The 21,354-nt window shown below is 40.7% G+C and overlaps 1 protein-coding gene across 1 annotated transcript in view; it reads right to left on the bottom strand.

Annotated features, from left to right (window-relative positions):
• The window catches only part of VPS50 (VPS50 subunit of EARP/GARPII complex), an 85,957-nt gene extending 66,304 nt beyond the window's left edge, over positions 1 to 19,653 (bottom strand). Inside the window, exons 1-6 of the mRNA XM_082293745.1 lie at positions 19,529 to 19,653; positions 17,097 to 17,165; positions 10,840 to 10,962; positions 10,160 to 10,231; positions 5,506 to 5,559; positions 34 to 104 (exon numbers count right to left, since the gene is read on the bottom strand). Of these exons, the coding sequence (XP_082149871.1) occupies positions 34 to 104; positions 5,506 to 5,559; positions 10,160 to 10,231; positions 10,840 to 10,962; positions 17,097 to 17,165; positions 19,529 to 19,561 (422 nt within the window). The 5' untranslated portion in view covers positions 19,562 to 19,653. The remainder of the gene's footprint in view (positions 1 to 33; positions 105 to 5,505; positions 5,560 to 10,159; positions 10,232 to 10,839; positions 10,963 to 17,096; positions 17,166 to 19,528) is intronic.
• Positions 19,654 to 21,354: the final 1,701 nt, after the last annotated feature.

Raw genomic sequence — 21,354 nt, 5'->3', positions numbered from 1 at the left:
CCCACTTTCAATCTCTGCAGTTACTTAAGATACCTTCTTCCATTTGTGCAAATAACCGCTGCTAACTGAAGGCCAGTCTGCAATGATGTAACACGTTCAAGTTCCTACAGAGAGACAACGGGTTAAACAAACATACAAGTTACACACCAGTGAGGACTGATTAGTAGATTTCTCTTGAGATGTTATAATGACTTCGTAAAGTTACTTTATATATTATTTGTTTCATCACACTAAGCACTGCAATGTAACATTAATATAAATGATATTTTAAAATACAGTTCTCTTTTGAAGATATTTGAAATCTGTTTTCATTGCAGTGGGACCCTCTACATTTATATTGCACATTTAGCCTAAGAATTTCTGTACCATTAATGTATTACAACATAATGATCAAAGCTTCAGGGATAGAAGCACAGGGCTTAATTTGCATTAATATGCCAGAGAACAGCAAAACAAAAAAAGCATATTGTGTTTCACACAGCATTTTCTTTTTTAGAAGCACTTGTGTTCTACCAACTTAATAGATGCCACATCATAATGAATGTTAATTGTATCCTGTTGACTTTCAGCTGAAAACTCTTCAGCAGAGGTGACCTGAATTTAGCTTGATTTTGACTTAGTGAAGTGCCTAGCATAATCTCAACTCCTTGAAAAAAATAAATGTTTAATATAAGTATTAGGATTTCTTTTGTTAGGAACAGCACTGCAGAAAAGTGTATTCTTTCCCCAGGCTACAGGAAAAAAGTGTGGGGTTTTTTGGGGTTTTTTTTTGTTTTGTTTATTTTAATTCTGCTCATAATTTCAAAACTAATAAAGTGCTTTCCATAAGAAGCGAAATTTTCACTTTTAAAACTAATCTAATTCTAAAAATATGACAAGCAAAAACAAGTTCAAAGTTCAGTTCAGTTTCAGAGCAGCTCCTGGTCAGCCCTCAAATCACTCAGCTGCATCTTCCACCAAAACCTTCTCCTTTATGTTACCAACGTTGCTTTTGTAAAAATGACAGCTTAGTTGCTGATATGCAAAATATCTTAACAAACCAAATTCAAAGATTATTTTCCTCAATACCTGCTTCTCTCTAAAAACATACTTTGCAAATATCAGAGCTATTCAAAAAGCCATTTTGTTCATGAGGAATTGCATACAGTAAGGAGCAACTCCACTCCAGTCTTGCCTCTTGCAAAGACTGTAAAATCTCTCCTTTAAACATGACTGGATGGAATGGGAAGAGAGTGCAGTCTAAAGATCCCCAAAGAGGGAGTCCTCTGCCCAGCATTTAGGGCTAAATACAGTTTTTCTGTTCTCAAAAACAATCTTCACCCACTGGTTGTTCCTAAAGTATGTCTTTCCTCCAAGAACAGAAAACTGTAAATCCCTTATGATGTGTCTGTGCCATGCCTCTTGTGACCACAGGAGCGTATGGTAGACCAGTACTTCATACTAGGCATGGGGTTCAAACCATGATATCCCTAAACTACACTTTGCACAGTGAAAATGGGTCCAGAAGATGTGTTCAGCTGCATTTTTGATTCTTCTAATGATCTGTTAGTGTAGCTGAACACTGAACTGGAGCTGCCATTACAAGTTCACACAGCACATCAGGAGGTTCATTTCATGAATCAGTGGGAAAGTGAATCCTATAATGCCCACCAGAAATCTCCAATAAGTCTCCTGACAAGAATAACTCTGTGCAGGCCTGTGCCCGTAAGTAACACTGAAGAATTACTGACATCAGGCACAGATGCATTTAATAAAAGTTTTTATAAGATTTTTACTGGCACAATGGATTTTTAACTGTCCCTTTGGAACATCTGAAAGCACTTCTAGGTATAAAACAGATGCGCCTCACTAAGATGTTGCTGCAGTAAGAATGTTGGAACCCTGGGTTCTGAGAATTTCAGCCTTTCAGTGCTGACAGACAGTGATCCTCAGAAGTACACTGTATTTGACCCGAAACCTTGGGAAAAGCTCCCTAAATTGTGTGATAACACTGAGGTTGTTGCTGTGTAATTAAAACTTATATCACTGGGTGGAATATGTAGAGACGTAAAAAATTAGATTTAGGGGATATAGGTAATATTAGGTTACAATATGGAGGAATTTGGGTGTGGATCTTCTTCTTCCTTTCTCCTTCTTCTTCACAAATCTAGGGGTTATGCTATTGGGTCAAAAGTCCCTCATTGCAGGACATGAAAAGTTAGTAATTGGATTATAAATAAAAAGAAGTTACTTGGTATTTCATAATTGGTTAATTTAGACCTTAAAAAGCCTTGAAAGTTAGAACTCATGGCCATTTTCCACCCTGTTACCTGGGAGGCATACTCCCGTGCAGCTGTATTATAGATAAGATATAATAAACAACTAAGTCCGAACAAGAATTCTCAGTCTCCTGCATTTTAATTCAAACTCTGAGTAAAAGAACTTGTGAAACAGAAGCAAAGAAGAGAAAAGCAAAAAACAGGAAAATTCATAACTGGTGCCCCATGTGAGGATCGAACTCACGACCTTCAGATTATGAAACTGAACATTACACAGGAAAATGCAAGAACATGTGCCGCAGTTCCACTATGCAGTGAGAGGTTTTCAAACAGAAGCTGCTGGATTCCAAAAAAGCAGCACTCACTCAAAAACATCAATTTCAAACCTGCACAACAGTGAAAAAATACCAGAAGATTTTTATACCATACAATTACCCTTTCTGCCCCTTCTCCACTATCTTGTGAAGACTCAACCAGAGTAGCACTTAGCAGCCTCCTTCTGCAATAGCCTCCCACCTAACTCCTTTAACTAAAACTGAAACATTACTGTTACAGCCTTTTTCTTCCACCTGCTACTGCAGGATATGATGCAAGCAATGGTCACTTCTCCCCCCTCCATTTTTCTTTAAACAGCAGCACTCCTTTTACCAGGCAATGTGCCAGAACACAGATGGCAACCTCTCTAAGGCTGGTTGTGCTGGCCATAAGAACAAGAGAACAGAAGAGGACATTGTGACCTCTGGATAAAAGAGGAAAATATTTGCAGCTCCTTGATATCTACCACAGGTTAATAGCCAGAAAGCCATCTTTTTTCTTCCACGCTCTCTCCAGCTTCTTGCCCAAAATGAGAACTGCCATAATCACCATTTAACAGTGGTGACACATGGTGCTGTACCTACAAAAGTATTCACCACATGATCATTCTTGGACTAACTTTAATCACCATTTTCACTTTGCAGAATTCTCCATGTCATTTCATGTAATGATCAGATAAAATCAGGAAGTCCTGACCAAAAGTTATAGGGACAGTATGAAGACAAAATGAGTAGGAAAAAAAGCACCTTCCCTTAGAGAACTGTTACAACACCTGTTGCAAATACATTTTGGGAGAAAGAAGAGAAGCCATGCCAATACTCTACAGCAAGCAGCTAAAGCAGTTTTGCTTTGTTTTGCTCTTGGAGATCTTTGACATGTTGAGACTCTATTCATTTTCATCTTCAACATGGATGACAGACCAAAGGGGTCTGAGTCAGAGGATCACGACAGCAAGACTGATCAACTCCTAGTCAACCCTGAAATTCTGTAGGATCTGCTCCAGCTGGATCTCTACAAATCTATTTGGCCTGATGGGATTCATTCAAGAATCCTCAAAGAGCTGGCTGATGTCATTGTAAAACCTCTCTTAATGATTTTTGAGCAGTCTCGGGAATCCAGAGAGGTCCCAGCTGACTGGAAGTTGACAAACATTGTCCCAGTTTTCAAGAAGGACAAGGAGAACCCCAAAAACTATGGGCCTGTCAGTCTCACTTCAGTGTCTGGTAAAGTTATGGACATTATTCTGGGAGGTATTGAAAAACACCTGAAAGACAACACAGTCACTGGTCACAGCCAGCATGGCTTCATGAGAGCAAAATCCTGCTTGTCAAACCTGATTTCCTTTTATGACAAGGTAATTCACCCAGTCGATCAAGGGAAGCCAGTTGATGTAACCTTTTTGGATTTCAGCAAAGTTTTCAATACTGTCTCATAGTATCCTTCCAGAAAAAATAACCAGCACACAGCTGGATAAACACATCACGTGATGGGTGAGCAACAGGCTCACAGTTCAGGCACAAAGGGTTTAGTCAATGGGGTGACATCAGGCTGGTGACCTGTCACTAGCGGGGTTCCGCAGGGCTCCATCTTAGGCCCTCAGCTCTTCCACGTCTTCATTAATGACTTGGACACAGGACTGGAAGGGATAGTCAGCAAGTTTGCAGACAACGTAAAATTGGGAGGAGCTGCTGACTCCCTTGAAGGCAGGGAGGCCCTGCAGAGAGACCGTAGAGGGCTGGGCAATCACAAACAGGATGAAGTTCAACAAGAGAAAGCACCAGATTCTGCACCTACGAGGGAGCAACCCTGGATGTACAGACAGACTGGGGAATGAGAGGCTGGAAAGCAGCACTGTGCAAAGGGACCTGGGGGTCCTGGTCCATGGCAAGTTGAACGTGAGTCAGCAGTGCCCTGGCAGCCAGGAGGGCCACCCGTGTCCTGGGGGGCATCAGGCACAGCATCACCAGCTGGGCAAGGGAGGGGATTGTCCAGCTCTGCTCTGCACTGGGGCAGCCTCACCTTGAGTGCTGGGGGCAGTTTTGGGAGCCACAATATGAGAAAGACATTAAGAAGTTAAAGAGCATCCAAAGGAGGGCAATGAAGATAGTGAAGAGCCTTGCGGGGAAACTGTATGAGGAGTGGCTGAGGTCACTTGGTCTTTTTAGCCCGGAGGAGACTGAGGAGAGACCTCAGTGCAGCCTACATGAGGGGGAAGAGGAGGGCAGGCACTGATCTCTTCTCTGTGGGGCACAGTGACAGGACCCAAGGGAATGGCCTGAAGTTGTAGCAGGGGAGGTTTAGGTTGAATATCAGTAAAAGGTTCATCACCCACAGGGTGGTTGGGCACTAAAACAGGCTCCCCAGGGAAGTGGTCACAGCACCAAGCCTGCCAGAGTTCAGGAAGCATTTGGACAATGCTCTCAGGCACATGGTGTGACTCTTGGGGATGGTTCTGTGCAGGGCCAGGAGTTGGGCTAGGATGATCCTAGTGGGTCCCTTCCAACACAACATATTCTGTGATTCTGTGACTCTCACAACTGCCTGAGATTAGTGGCAGTTATGTGATCTTACGAAAGGTCACTGCTGCTTTCTCTTACGGACTAAGATGTGAAACCACTCCTAAGCACAGGCACTAAAGCAGCTCCTGTTCCAAGTCCATTATAGGTATTAGCCAAGCCTATGAATTCAAGTCTTCAGAAAGCCTTCTTAAAATGAGCATATGCCAAAACCTTTATCATGTTAAGGACCTTCAACTCAATACACCCTTGGTTTCCACTACAGAGATAGAGCTTTAGCATACAAAAATAGCTGGTTCCAACCAGGCACTAGCATCCCTACTACAAATAGTACTACCATAACAACACAACTGCAGCATTATAACAGAACAAAATTGAGCAGTTTATTCTTGAAAAGTAACTGTTAGTTATCTTACCTCAACATATGCAGGCTGTTTTTCAAGGATTAAATCTGCAACTTTCTTAGATACCTTAAAAAGAAGAATATTCCATGTGACACATAGCAATCTCAATTAAGTAGGCTATCCCCATACTAAAGTTCTACACATTTGTGATTATCATTAAATTCTGCATTTTTCAAATGTATTAATAAGTATTCCACGACACATTAAAAAAAAATCATAAAAATTATGATCAGCTTTCCCTAGAGCCAAGATAAGAAAAATGTTCACAATTCATCTAGGGATTAGTGGGCATTTTTAGACTACTCACTTAACTCTCTGCTTGTTGAGCAATATGCTAGAATAGCAAATAGAAATAATTTGGGACACTGCAAATGTTTACATTCTGCTCATGCTATTGCTAGAGTAGAAATTTAAGTTAACCATACAGCATGGTGTGCTGGCTTGGGCTGGCATAGTTAATTTTCTCCAAAGAACCTGGTATGGGGCTGTTTTGGACTCGGGCTGAAACCAGTTTTGATAACACAGAGGTGTTTCAGTAGAGCAGCGCCTGCAAAGGATCAATGCCTTTTCTACTCCTCGAAACACCTCGCCTGCAAGTGGGCTGGGGGTGCACAAACTACTGAGAGGGGACATAGCTGAGACAGCTGACCCCAACTGACCCATGGGATGCCCCAAACATATGGTGTCATGCTCAGCATATACAGCTGGGGGGAGAAGAAGGAAAGGGAAGGGAATAATGCTCAGAGTGATGGCATTTGTCTTCACAAATTACTGCTATACGATAGAGCCCTGCTCTCCTGGAGAAGGCTTAACAGCTGCCTGCTCATGAAAAGCAATGAATTAATTCCTTGTTTTGCTTCACTTGCTTATGTTTTACCTATTTTTCAGCTATTTCTTTTGCATTATCTACCTTTATGTCAACCCATGAGCTTTTTCACTTTTACTCCTCCCATTCTCACCTCCCCCCCCCCCCTCCTGGTGGGGAAGTGAGTGAGAGACTGAGTGATACTCCATTGCCATCTAGAGTTAAACCACAACACGTGGAGATCTAAGAGAGCCATGAGGACACCTACCTTTCAGACTGATACTGCATTAAATTAAAACTATGTCAAAATTAATATTCACCCTCTACACATTATACCCTCTCTTTAGAACACAGAATATGTATATTTTAAAATTTTCTCCATTGCTCTGAGTAGAATTCTAAGTAGAATGCTCCTGAAATCTGCTGTCTGTATTGAACTTAAAAACTGGGCACTGCCACCTTAATCAATCTCTTCTGCACAAACACAGAAGCTTAAAAAGAAAACCAACACTACCAGTCTTATAAATGCAAGCTTGAGAATAGTGTATCTAGATTTGTTTTTCAGCAGGGACTAAAAATACTTAAGAAACAGTTTCAAACATAACAAAGGAATTATCGGTATTGCTCTATATTCTTTTGGGGGAACAATACTCCCAAAAATAAAAATAAAATAAAACTGGCTATGACAGCCAGCCCACAATGCACTACTGGCAAAGAGAAACAAAGAGGTTTTTCTAAACTTGACTGCTTAGTCAAACATAGCACAAAGTTGAGCTCTTCAATCAGCATTTCTGTAACAAACTCATATTGGCTCCACCAGCTCCATTCCCATCCTCTGGAAGAGCACTTGCACATAAATGGTCTTCAAAATATTCTGATGTCATCAGCTGGCAATCTTGACAAGGAGCATATAACCAGCTATGCTTTCCTCCTTCCCTAGCAAAAGCAGGCCAGAATCACAAAGCAATTTTAAAACTTTTCAGTTGTTCTTAACCTCATAGATGTTCTATAACTACTACAGCTTTCCTCTGCAGGACAGCAAAAGAACCACTCCAGAGGGAAGTGGGGTCAGGATAGGATACTATCAGGCCAAATGCTACACAAGCCTACATGACCTTGTGGCTCTTAAGAAATTTTGTTCACTCCGCAGTCTATGCACTGTGAAATTTTCACCTTCTTTTTTTCAACATATTCTTCATTCTAGTCCTGTACCTGTAAAAAACTTTAGGACATGGATATACCTGCTAGTTATTCAATGCTCTAGTACAAACTTAACTGTTTGATTCTTCACTGTTAAGCAATGTTCAAGCAGTACACGTGAATAAAATACACATTTCATTTTCAGTTCTTACACTCATTTTGTTTTGCAAGTCCTCAGTTACCCTTAACTAATAACAACCTCAACACTGTCAAGCACTTGCCACAGCCACTTTTTTCCTTTCTCTTAGTGATGCTACTTTTCTTTCTGAGCTTCCAAGCTATTCTCTCAGATATTTTTTCAGATGAGCAATATTATCCCAAATTACTTCAGTCATCTCCAAACTGTCACACCCCTTTTGGCATCTTCCATACAATTGTGCTAAGTCTTGGAATCCTGAATTGCAACTGCTAGCCAGCACTGAAGGTGACTGTGGTTATCAATGCCTGCCAACAACATTTGATGAAGAGACAAACAATTTTCTCTTTCCTAATCACATCAGTAAAAAATATTTCATCTCCTGATGAAAAAGAAAAAACAATATAGCTAAGGATATTAGATTACTAATTAAAATGAAGTCTAGCAGACATACAACTAAAAAGCCTTTCTAATCCAAATAGTCTGTACCAAGACAATTACAAATTAAAGTTGTCATGATACATACATTTAAAAAAGTCTGAGCAAGTTGGGATCCTTCCAGTGGAATGGAAAACTAATGAGCAAACTACAGAAAATAAGAAGTCTATAGTGACCCTGAAAACGAAGGGATGACCAAGATCAGCTGGGCAAAAACAGATGGTAAAAGTCAGCGAGAAGTGGAAGATCAGAGCTCTAGTACCTGTAATTCATGCTCATATAAGTGCTTTGCATTCGAGAAATTTAGAAGTTGCTGTTATCTCCAAACTACTATTGTAAATCCCTATGCCAGCTGTAGATACAGACACTGAAGCGAAAAAGGCAGTATTTAGTTTTTTGCAAAAAGAGAGGTACTGTGTGATATGTCAACAGGCTTCTTGAATCCTCTATCTAATAATCTATTCACCATCAAAATATTTTTAGGACTGAAATAACAACATATAACATCCTGCAGTTTTGTCTTCCAAGAAAGACACTAATGTCCTTTATGGCAGACAGTACTCTAAATGATCCACCACAAGATAAATGGATAATAACTGAGACAGAAGAACAAAATATGCAACAGTCTCTCACACTCTACCTGAAAATATGACATAAGAACATGAAATACAGCATATCATAAATTTTAGCACCTTGGCACATGCCCAAGGATGAAATAATTCCTCCCTTACCAGAAGCACATTTTGATGAGATTAAGAAAGAAACAACCAAGGACCAATCCTGACTGGGGGGGATGGTGAGGGAAGAACCAGGCACATGTTTCTTGTCAAGAGTTTTGGCTTTGAGAGTTTTTACCTGTTTTTATTCTAAAAGAAAGACACATCTGGTCACATTTACTGGAAACCTTGTGCTCAGTTCTCTCCCCTATTATTCATTAGCTGCACGCACTTTCCAGTTCAAATGTTTGCAGCCATGCCCTGAAACTACTCCTCCAGTGGCAGCCAGTTCCCGTTCTGGAAGCAAAAACGGCCATGACATTGATAACACGTATTGGGATTATGTAGCATATCTCAGTGAAGTCGTCTCAGTCTTGAGAGCACTTCCTTGCAAAACAAGGTGACCAGCAGATGTCCTCTTAAACTTAAAAAAACATCACCAACACCACACAAACAAATACAAAAAAACTACTACCTCTCACTCACTTCCAACTTCTTTCCTTATAAATCTTGGTGAGAAACATGGAGTATTCATTTCCTCAACTTCTCATTAATCTTCCACCAAACTTCATAGGTATATTATGGGGAAAGCAGTCTAAGGCAGAAGGCATTTGCTTTCTATGTATTGTTAACAATGCAACATTCTCCTGTTGTAGTGGGTTGAACTCATTTCATTTATTTAAAGACATGAATTAGGATTATTACTTCTATTTTACTTGCAGATACTCTCCAAATTCCACAGTTAATAGATTTGTTTCCCGTACCATGTTATTCATCTCAAAAGAGCAATGGAACAACAATTAATACATGAATAGAAAATTTTAAAGTCTGCAACGTAACAAGCACCTTTCAAAAGCTGCAACTCCGATTTCTCTCCATTCCTCATAGTGACTGCTTGTTACATGTCATTTGGTGTATTACATAGTAACTGTGTATCAATGTTCACTAAAAACCCTTGTGAACAATTAACATATCGGCAAATGAAATGTAAAAGAAAATAGCATCTTCAAAGAGAGAGTATTTAAAACATTTTATGTCTTACATTGCCAGAAATCCCTCAAAGAAATACTACTGAACTATTCAGCACCATGTTGAACTGCAAGATAAACATTCAAAAAGTCAAGTTTCTAAAGAAATAGCACATTTGCTCCTTGTTACAATACTTAACACTAAGATTTACTTCCATGATTTCATATGATTATATGATTTGGTGATGATTTTCCACTATAAAGGCACACAACATAATATTAAAAAAACTACTTAGTATCTAATGCGTTTAAGATATCAAAACTTTTTCAGTTACACTTCTTGCTAGACTTACAGACAAGACAACAAATTGTGTGAGGGTATGAAGGAAAAAACTTTACTTACAGCAGCTTGCTGTTGTTTTAGTTTGTCTCTGTACTCTTCCAGTTCTTGAAGACTAAGTACTGGAGGAAGCCTCTGCATTTAAACAATAAATTAAAATCAGTGAGAAATTAAAGAATGTTAACTCACTCAATGTATAAGCTAGGCAATCAGTTACATTAAAGAAACATTCTTATGGCTTCTGCAATCTAATTTGCAGAATTAATCCATTTTTTCAAATGATGGATACTGAAATCAATTAGTGTTGTTATACAACATATGATCATAATTGCCTCATTAAATAATGTCATTACCTCAAAGTTACTTTATTTTATGCCATATATGTATACACACAACTACCCAATCACAGAAATTAGTCTCAGGCAGTTTGCTAAAAAAATACACAAAATATAGAACAGATTTTTTCCTCAGTTCTCTTGACTTTTTCACTATAGTTTAAATTATGAAATGCCTGTTAGCACATCTGGTATTAATTCTACCACATTAAAAGAAGAGATGATATACTATATATATACACCAATACTCTATGCTAGAAGCCCCGTACAACTACAAGATGATGTAGGGGAATACAGTGTTGTATTAATGCAAGATCTAAGAAACAAAAAACGGCTCATTAAAACAAGCATACTTTAGGTCTTCATTTTTGTTAAGCTACCATTTTTTCTTTTAAGATGACAGCTTACCTCTAACTCATACTTCACAATATCAAAGGAGTCATTGGAAAAATAAACTTCTTCAATGCTGTTAATTATTTCCTGTTGTGCCTGAGGATCAGTTGGTTCTTCATGCAGTTCTCTGAGCTCCTCCTGCACAAAACAAAAAAGAACTTCCATAATGTAACAACATTACATCCTAGAAAGAACAATGTTTCAACAAAACAAGCATCTTTCAAAAGCTACTTCCAACATTAGCACAAGAAGCAATGGCAAAAAAACAGAAAGATCAGTACACTGTGGCTTGTACGTCCCATTAGGGAGAGAAAGACATTAAAAACTTTTCAAAAAACATAGTGTAGACTTCAATGTTGCAGCCCACTTAAACACTTCTTCCTCGATACATTTACGGCACCAAGTGCATGTTGAGTCCACAGTTTTTTCCTCCTTAACTTTAGAAATTCTCATAATAAACTAAAAATAAACTGGCAGACTGTTCCTCCAGAAGGAGAAAAAAATTGCAAAAAATACAGCTAATAAAATCTGAACTTTTAAAAACAGAAGAACCCTCTTTGTAAGTGACAAGTAGATAGTGTCACTACAAATGCATAACTTTTCAGCTCAGCCCTCACAATTCACTGAAATACAAGTCATGCCATTAAACACTCGAATTTCTACAGGTAAAACCAGAACAGACCTGCCTTCTTTGAACAAGATTAACAGCTCTCAGATTTTAGCACAGCGGTCTAAGCAGAGATGCGCTGTCAGCTTTCTGAAAGCTAATATTCAAGAGATAAGCATCCCCATCCTTGCTGGCACTATCTCCTCTGCAAGGTCTCCGCAACAATCCAGATGCTTCTGGTGGTTGAAGCAAACCAAGGACTCAGCCTGAACTTCCCATTCCCCTGCTGCACTGCACATTGCAACTAATACTGGCCCTCCCCTGGATGCTGTTCCCTCAAAAAGAATGAAAAATCCTTTATCAAAGACTCAAAAGGGAGAAGTGTTAGAATATTCTTTCATCAAAAAAAAAATTACACGGATCAAATTGCTTGATAATGAAATTAAACTGTGGTGAAGCAATCCAGCAGATTGAAGAGCCCCATAATGACCCTGAGCCTCCCAACAGTGCTGAGTTGTTACTGTGAGGCAAGGCGCTGCTATTTTCACCACAAAGAGGTCAAAGGTTTATTTCACCAGCTAGTGGTATCCGATTTTAGATTAAATGACTGAACAACCACTGACTTGCTTATTTCGCATGTCAGCCGAGGTAAGGTCAATGTGTACGTGTTCCGAGGCAAAGCGACACTTACAATACACAGCAAGGGGCTGTTTCTCTATGCAGTTAGAGGCAGCCAAGGGGTCACAAGTGGACGGTTTGCAAGAGCATCAGAGGAGCTGCTGCTCCTCTGAAATACCTCTCACAAGAAAATAAAAGAGGGGGGAAAAAAGGGGGAAAAAATAAAGGCGGGGCGGTGAGGAAATAAAAAGCAATGGCTCTGATACAGAGGAAAACGGGTTTCAAGCATATTCAGCGTCCCCGAGCACCCGCTAGCGACGCCGAAAGAAGGCCTCAGGCGGTGCTCGGGCGCCCCCCGCTGGGCCGCGGGCCAGCCCGCAGCCGGGAGGCTCCGTGCCGCGATGGGGCAGCAAGGAACGGGAGAAAAACCATCGAGGAAGCAGCCGGGAACCGGAGAAAAGCCTCGAGCAGCCACCTTCTCCCTCCCCGTGAAGTTCCAGGCGCCTCCGACCTCCGTCTGAAACGCCTGATGCAGTCACTGCCACCAGCGCAATGAGCGCAGCAACCCACCCGCAGCCAGAGGAAGGGCATGGACTGCACCGACAGACCGAGAGAAAGAAGGAAATAATAGTTGTATCGTTATATATCTGTATAACTATATATATAACAAAAATAAATAACAATATCAAAGGAAACTGATGCAGTTCTTTAGACAAACTCTTCAAAGGCGCGTTTGGATGTGGCCCCGCTCTCAAGCGAGCACACGTCCCCAGCACCAGAGCCACAACGTGGCCCTGCTGAGACCGGGCCAAAGGCTGGGTCAGCTCCGTACCACTGGCGACAAAAGGTGCCAACACAAGTTTGCAGGAAGCTGGCAGGGAAGAGCCTGCAGCTCCACACCGGGACCAAAGAGACACACAGGACTCCAGGCAGGCAGGACTGTCCTGTCAGCTCCAGCCACCCAGCTCACCAGCAGTGACACCTTTCCACCTCACATTTTATTGTGATCATGAGGAACAGAGGAGAGGAGGGCTGGTTAGGGATGAGAGCAAAAAGATTCTTGAAAAATAGTCCCTTCAGAGTCTGTTTCAATTTTTTAACGTATGGTTTTGTGGTTTCCCACATGAGGGTGCATGCATTGGCCGAGGATGCACACATTCAGATTCAATGGCATGCTGCTCTTTCATTAATTTAATTTAAAAAGCAATGGAGCTATTAACTAGCCATATGCATTCCTGCCCTTTAAAACAGGAAAAAAAATTATTTCCCTCTAGACTGCTTAACAAATGGTAGCTTTATATTGTACATCCTTCAGTAAATTAGTTTCACATCTTACAGTACATTGAGTTTTAGCTATATGAAACTCAAATTAAAAATTATCCAAGAGAGGCAACAGGGTCCACTGAACCACTGCAAATGGAATAACTGAATTTATCATCTGATATTTGCCTACAAGTTCCTGCATGGCTGTTTCCTGAAAGTAAAAAAGAAAAAAAACTAACCAGAGAAGAAATGCCTAGGATCATTTGAAATTCTGGACTACTGATATCTTGTCATATTGGTGAAATAATATCTCAGTGCCATAGGTCAGTCGTGATTTACATCTGCTAAAAATGCATTAAGAAAGCCATTATGGACACATATTTTGGATTTGATGTTGAAGTGACTAGGAAAATTACTAAGAAACCTTTTTATCCTGTCTTGTCTCAGTGTTTCTTGCTAAAACATTACCCAGGAAAATATTTATTAAATATTTATTAAATATTTAAGGTTTTTCTTTACCTTGTTCATTTTCTTCTAGAAAAGCAGTCTAGTTAGAACAACTCTCCGGGATAAATTTTAGCTGCCACATGAATTACAATATCTGACACCAGACTTTTTGCCATGATAACCGGCAGCTTTCAGCACATCATGCTCCAGTAGTTTGAAGTAACCAACATAGTGAAGGCCAATCTATTGAGTCACCACTAAAGGAGGCAACAATTCCTAGCTAAAGTTTATTTGCTGATGCCTTTTCATTTTCCTCATCCTTTCAATTAGATACACAAAAACGATTTTACTATATAGAAATAAGCTCATAGTTTCAGGGGTCTTGGCGAAGGGCTGGGTTAGCTCTGTCTATTTGTACTCAGACACTTTCTAGAAGGAAAGAGGGAAGTTCTATTAAATCCCTCAAGGTATTTTTCCACCTCAAAACCTTTCTAGCTATTGCCATATAAGTATCTTCCTTAAAAAAAAAAAAGCATTAAAACACATTTAACATTTTATGTTAATTCAGCAATTCCAAGTGCTATTCTGAATTTAAAAACCTATAAAAAATTGCCACAGAGGGAATCTCATGATAATACCCTTGCAGAGAACTTTGCCATTGCTAAACTGAATCAATTAGATACATAGGAGGCCAGGTAGAGCAGCATATTGGCAAGGTTGCCCCCACAGTACTCACTTCAATCCACACGTCTAGGTTAATCCACACATTCCGCAGCAGGAACTCTCCAAGCAATAATGGGCCAACACAGCCTTCTAAGATACTGTTTCACAGGCTACTCATTTTTCCAAAGTTTTATTCAACAAGAGGCTTCACCTCCTACCTAAAACTTGTGTCACTTGTGGTACCAATTGTACTTTTTTTCCCAGTACTTTGGGAACATACTTTCATGGAAAGACACTTTATCCCATCAGGTTACCATTAGTGAAACCCACAGCAGCAGGTCTCTCTCATAATGCCACCTAAATAGATCAGTGAAAGACAGCTTCTGGGAAGGAAAAGAAAGAAGGAAAAAGAAGTCTGACAGCTTTGCGTACTCAAAGCCATTGCTAAATAAAACACAGTGCTTGCATCCACACACTTCTCGCATCATTTTGTCTCTCTGTTCTATGGAAAAAGGAGTTTACAGTCTAGAAGCCTGTGGCAATTCCTTGAAATATATTTCAGAAGAGTCATCTCATTGCAGACTCATCTGAAATGTAGTTCAGCAAGTTTTAAATGTCTATCCAGCTATTTTCCAGTGTGTCACACTCCCACACTCTTTGTATGCTGTGTAGCCTGTAGCAGCAAAACCAATATTGCTCTGTTGAATGAAGCATTACTGGTAAGGAGTAGAAGCAAACATCTTGTGCATTCTAGTCACTACCATATAAAAGACTGGGAAGTGAAGACATTGAAAAAAGCTAACTGATACTACACAGAGAAAAAAAAAATTAAACAGTTTCTAATCTAGTTAAAAGCTGAAGTTCAGCAACAGCCTGTGCGCTTCTATCCAGAGATTACCAGGGGCCAAGTCTGTGCTATACTCATTTGGACACAGCCTCCCTCTTTGTCATGAGCCAAAAACACACAAACGAATATGCTGCTGATTTATATCCCTCCATTCTGAAAGTGGATAACACCTGTGTTAAAAGCTAATCCTAAATACCAGGATGAGGGCCGTGCTCAACAGATTCAATCAGCAGGTATAGTGCAACATCGTACCACTGTGAAATAAAAGAAGTAGTAAAACATTTATATATGTATCTGTATACACACATGCAAACACAATCTTTTAATTTTATCTGTATACAAAGATATAGATTATATTTGTCTTATAATCACAGAATATACAGAGTTGGAAGGGACCCACAAGGATCATTAAGTCTAACTCCTGGCCCTGCACAGGACCATCCTCAAAATTCACACCATGTGCCTGAGAGCACTGTCTAAACACTTCTTGAGCTCTGCCAGGCTTGGTGCTGTGACCTTTGCTCTGGGGAGCTGTTCCAGTGCTCAACCACCCTTGGGTGAAGAGCCTTTCTCTAGTATCTAACCTAACGTATATATTATATTGTTATGTATTATACTATATTATAACAGTATATATTTAATATAACGATATACACCTATATTATATAACTATATATATTTTATACAGCAATATAATATATCTCTATGTATTTTATATAACAATTAATGTATATAATATCATATCATACAATGTATATCTATAAACTTTGCTTTTCCGCCCCACCCCTCCCTCCCCCTTCCCCAGCTAGGAAAGGCAGTACCACAGAGAAGTTTGTGGTATTCCTTATCTTTGATACAAAATACCCAGAACCTCCTTTTGATCTTTCCTTGTTCAGTATGTATAGAGAGTACTAATTAAAAAGCCCTCACTCTAGCAAAACAAACATTATACTTTGAAAACAACTCTCCTGATGGAGAGAACAACAAAGCTTATCCATAGAACACAGCCACACCACCACTTAATGCCCTCCTGAAGAGCACTCAGCTACTGCTGGGTAAATAGAAACCCACACAAACTAACAAAGCCACACTTCTATAGCTATACAAAAAGCATTAAAAAAAGTAAAATTTCAGTGTTATTTACCATGATAAGCTACAAAGTCAAATAATATCTGTATATTGCACATGAGTTGATTATCATCAGAATAAACATAACCTAATTCGAAGTCAACTCACCATTAACCCAACACACTTTAATTCAAGCATGCAAAATACCTACCTCAGCCTTTTGTTACAGAATCTGCAAAACAAAACTGTTACCAGCTTGGGAAACAACAATAACAGAGTGGTTGAAATAGAATTACAGTTTCCCTGGGCAATCAGGGTATGCCAATAAAGTAAGGTATCTCAGTCAAAAAAGGTATTATGTCCTTCTACAGGCAACTTCCTCTTCTAGGTATCATAGAATCATCAAAGAATCATCAAAGAATGATGGAAGGGACCTTAAAGATCATCTAGTTCCAACTCCCCCATCACAGACACCTTTCACTAGACCAGGTTGCTCAGAGCTCCATCCAAGCTGGCCTTGAACACTGCCAGGGATGTGGCATCCACAGCTTCTCTGGGAAACCTGTTATATCCAGCCTTGCAGCTCTGATTTGGCTTCTCTACAGACTTTATCACAGACTCAAACTATTATACACTTACTTCCTACTGAGATACCACCCAATGTGAGTTGGCTGCATGAGACACAACTAAGTGTCATTTAATTATAAAATGAAAAACTAAAACCAAAGAGAGTGGGAGGGAAGGGATGTTGTATCATACCTTAGTAGGAATCCGAAAGCTTTCAATAGGACTGAGGTCATTAACGCTCTCCTGAGGACTTCTTAGACCCTTTAAAAGAATTTTAATAATCAGTCAAGTTTGATTCCTTTATGTATCTTGCAATCAAGTTTTATCTGATGTTGAATAGATATCTACAGGTCCCTTAACACTCTGACATGTAGCTGGAAGGTTAAGACCTCATTCTAGAAACGTTTCAGCAAGACCATTGGTATATAAATTATGCTCCTCAAACACCTAAGCATTTCCAGTTTTATGCTGCAATATGTACCTTTTCAGTACAGTTCACTAACATTTTCTTTATAAAATTCACTCACATCCTCCCCTTAATGTCCAGATGTTATCTTACATTTTAGAATGAGCATGTGTCCAAAAACCATAGCATACTTTGTTCCACTAACTTAATGGTTTAATGGAATTAAATAAATGAATTCAAGTTAAGTGTCATCTAGTCTATAGCAAGATTATTTTTGCTTGATGGCATATTTTTGTACTTACCATACTCCACTACTAGGACTGGCTTTTCCTATACGTAACTGAACTGAAAAGGTTGCATAATCCACATTAGCTGCTTTATATAATTATTACTCCTTAAAACACAAATAGCCACACAAATAGCATGTATGTTTGTTGAATATCAAATGTATTCACAATTTTCATAGAAAGGTTTGCATTAGAAGGAATCTAGAGATCATCTAGTTCCAAGCCCTGCCATGGGTAGGGACACCTTCCACTAGATCAGGTTGCCCAGGGCCCCATCCAACCTGGCCTTGAAAACTTCCAGGGACGGGGCATCCATAACTTCTCTTGACAACCTGAAACAGCATCTCACCATTTCATGAAGCAATACCACAGAACATCCTGCTGAGCATATTTTCTACCAGCTCCCTAGGCAGAAATGAATCTATACATTCAAGTTTCAGATATGGTTCTGACTGCAGCTTCCCTTGAGACTTCTGGGTGTTCCTGTGAGTCACGAGTTTCAGGCAGACTTCTCTCCTGCTCTTGTGATTGACATTAACAGTATTTTTCCCAAGCCCCTTTCTGGCCCTTGGTACCTGAATTTCTAAAAGGACCTATGCAAGTACTATGTTAATTTATGGTGAGAAAGTTTGTATTTGTTCTTTGAAACTGACAAAGTGCTGTACATCAGTTTGGTGGTAACTACATCATTTTACAATTGTTTCATCTTCCCAAGATGCAAAACCTCTCCATTTTGGTTTTGATTCTCAGATTTTTTTGCACATCATTTCAAAACATCCTCCCTTTGCAGTTGCCACCATCAAAGGTGACTCACCTCTACAAATCACAAATTCAAGGTAAGGAACAAGCAAAGCAACTGCTGCAGCTCCTCATACTTCACACAAAATCTTCCCCAAGTCCTCTCAAAAATATACAGTTCTAGTGGCTTATCTCCAGAAGAAATAAAAGGTTTCACTTAGCAAATGGTAAATGGAACCTCCCCAAGGCCTGAAAATTGCCTAAGTTATATCATTTGCAGACAACATCATCTCCACACTGGGCAGGCTTCCCAGCACTCCTCTTAGTCAAGCTGAAAACGAATCATGTACCCCTCTACTGAAGCGGAACAGAGCATTATTTTGGCAATTTCATTTCCACGTCAGTGTTCATTTTTAAGCCCTGTCTCCTGCATATGCATCACAACTCTGAGGGCATAGTTTTAGAAAGTAAAAGTTTCTGACTTTCCCATGTTTTTCTACAACTATCTAGAATATCTGATGCAGTGGGTGACACAAGTGATTTTTTAAGTTCTCCAATTAGACACACAGATAAACAGGCTTCTTTTCAAAGGTATTTGATATATGTGAATGACTGGAATATTCTGCTGATACACTTCCTTAAAAAGAGTCTCAACCTCGGAAGTACTGGTCCAAATGTAGGCTAAGATCTACATAATCGTGCAGACAACTGGTACAAGTGGCATACAGCAGCGGGCTGAAAGACACACACCGAGTGCTCTGGCACACACTCACTATGTGCCCAGCCAAATATGTCCCTGGCACCTCCACAGCCTCGCCTTCGTTTGGACCAAAAGCATTTGCTGCCAGACAAAGCCATGTTACAGAACCACAGTCCAGCGCTCAAAATTACATGTCAAAAAAGCAAACTGACACAGGCCGGCCCTGTCATCTTCAACAACGATTTCTCTGTTGTGACACCAGCTACGCGTTGGCACCTGCGCACGCTGCCATTTCTCGGCGTAATGGGAAAAACAAGGTGGATGCGTGTGCAGCAAGAGCTCGCACGCCCCAAGCCTTCCCTCCCCGGGCAGGGCAGAGGGCGATGCCCGCGCACCGGCGGCTCCCCGGAGTGCCCGGGCACGGCGGCCCCGAGGAGAGCCCGGGACCGCCGCGGCGGAACCCCGCCGCCCCCGCCCGAGAAGAGCCGCTCACCTGGCGGGTCATCAGCGACTTGATCTTCTGCATGATGGCCCCGCCGCCGCCCCGACTGCGCTCAGCGGCCGCGCAAGACGCCGGGGCACGGCGGAGCCATGTTGGGCGCCACCTGACCGCGCCCGCCCGCGGCTCCCTGGGAGCGGTAGTTCCGGCCGGCCGGCCCGACTACAAGTCCCGGCAGCGCGACCGGGCGGGGCGGGCCCGGGTGCTGCGGCTGAGGGGCCGGTCCGCCCGGGGGGGAGCGGGAGCCGCCGCGGCTGTGTGCGGTGTTTGGACATTGCAGTTCGCCTGTGTGGCTTTCGAAAGCGGTTGCCTGAGAGGGAAAAACGAGGCTCTGTCTATGGAGACAAGTTGAAGCATACACGTAGACAAGGAGCATTTCCCGTTGTCCCGGGTTATTACAGGCATTACGCACAAAGCGCGCCTGGCCTGTTCACGAGTGACGGAGGTAGTTTTGCGTCGCCAAAACAGACTTGTGTCGCTCTATTTAGTTGCACAGATAGCAATTAAAAAAAAAAAAAAAGCCACAAACCCCACACCAAAACCCACCAGATAGCTTTTTAAAATCTACTTTGTATCAGTGCAACAAAAGAAAGAATTAATCCTGCAGTCTTTGCTTAAGTGGAGACAGCATTCGACGATAAGACTACCGGCACATCCACTGTGGCACGGTTGTACCTGTAGAAAAAGGGGGTTTTTTTTCCTTCTGGAGTGCACATGGGTCAGCCCAGCGTGTTTCCTGATCCTGCTGTTGCTCAGCGCCCCAGCTGCTGGTGTGTTGTTGCAGGGCAGGGCAGGTAAGAGCAGGTGGCTTTGAAACGACACACGGACAAAGGGAGGGTCGGGACCGATGGTCCCTCCCTGCTTTCTTTAGTAGGAGCTCATTACTTCTGGCTACCGTTGGAAATAACGTGTAATTGTTTTGTGGAAAACTTCTAACAAGTTTAGCACATAACAAAGTTATTTCTCATTAATAAAATAACTAAAATTTTCAGATTGTTGGTGCTGCAGATAGTGTTGCTTTAATGTAGTTGCTTCTATTCAAAAGGAGGGAGGTTTGATTTGTATTAAGTCTAAATGCTATTTAACAGCTAGCACAAGCTACAGTTCTACAGAAGAAATACCCATTTTTCACATGCACTAAATTTGTGTGAGTTTGTGTAAAAACTTGCAGTATATTAATGACATCGAGAATATATTCAAATGCTGGAATTTGAAATTGAAAAACATAACTGTGCTAATCTGTTCCTTTTTTTATTATTATTTTCTTTGCCCATATGGGGCATTTAAAGTACCAACCCAGGCTTTATTCCAATGCAAAAGGTCCCATTATTTTAGTTAGAACTTAGTTAGAACCTATGACCAATATTTTCTTACATGGTGAAATCAAGTAGCTAATAATTTCTAACCTAGGTTTTATAAAAGGTTGCAATTTGATATATCTAGCCTACAGTTAAGTGGATGAAGCCGATTATGAACAACAACATTCAGGTGGGCAGGACAATGGAGCCAGAAAGCCTTTGGGAATATGTGAAATACCCTAATCATCTCCTGACATATGTCGGGTGGTGATATTATTTCTGGTGGGACCACTGTACTTCTGCTTTATTAACCTGAAATAACCCTTGTGTTTCTTAAATTGGACCTGGAAGCATCTGGGTGCTTTCACCTTTCTTTAACTGAGGTAAAAATTGAGTGTTCAGCCCTTCTGATGGGGACTTAACACCTTGCTGGACCCCTGCTCCTAGCACACAGTGACAGGGAGGCAATACCTTGCTGCCAGTCCCTCCTGCACAAAGCAGGATACAAGTCTAGCCTAATAT

The sequence above is a fragment of the Coloeus monedula genome, assembly GCF_965178545.1.
Source record: "Coloeus monedula genome assembly, chromosome: 1".
In the NCBI taxonomy this organism is placed as follows: Eukaryota; Metazoa; Chordata; class Aves; order Passeriformes; family Corvidae; genus Coloeus; species Coloeus monedula.
Note: the sequence above shows the minus strand (reverse complement) of the source record. Positions and strands in the feature narration are given on the sequence as shown.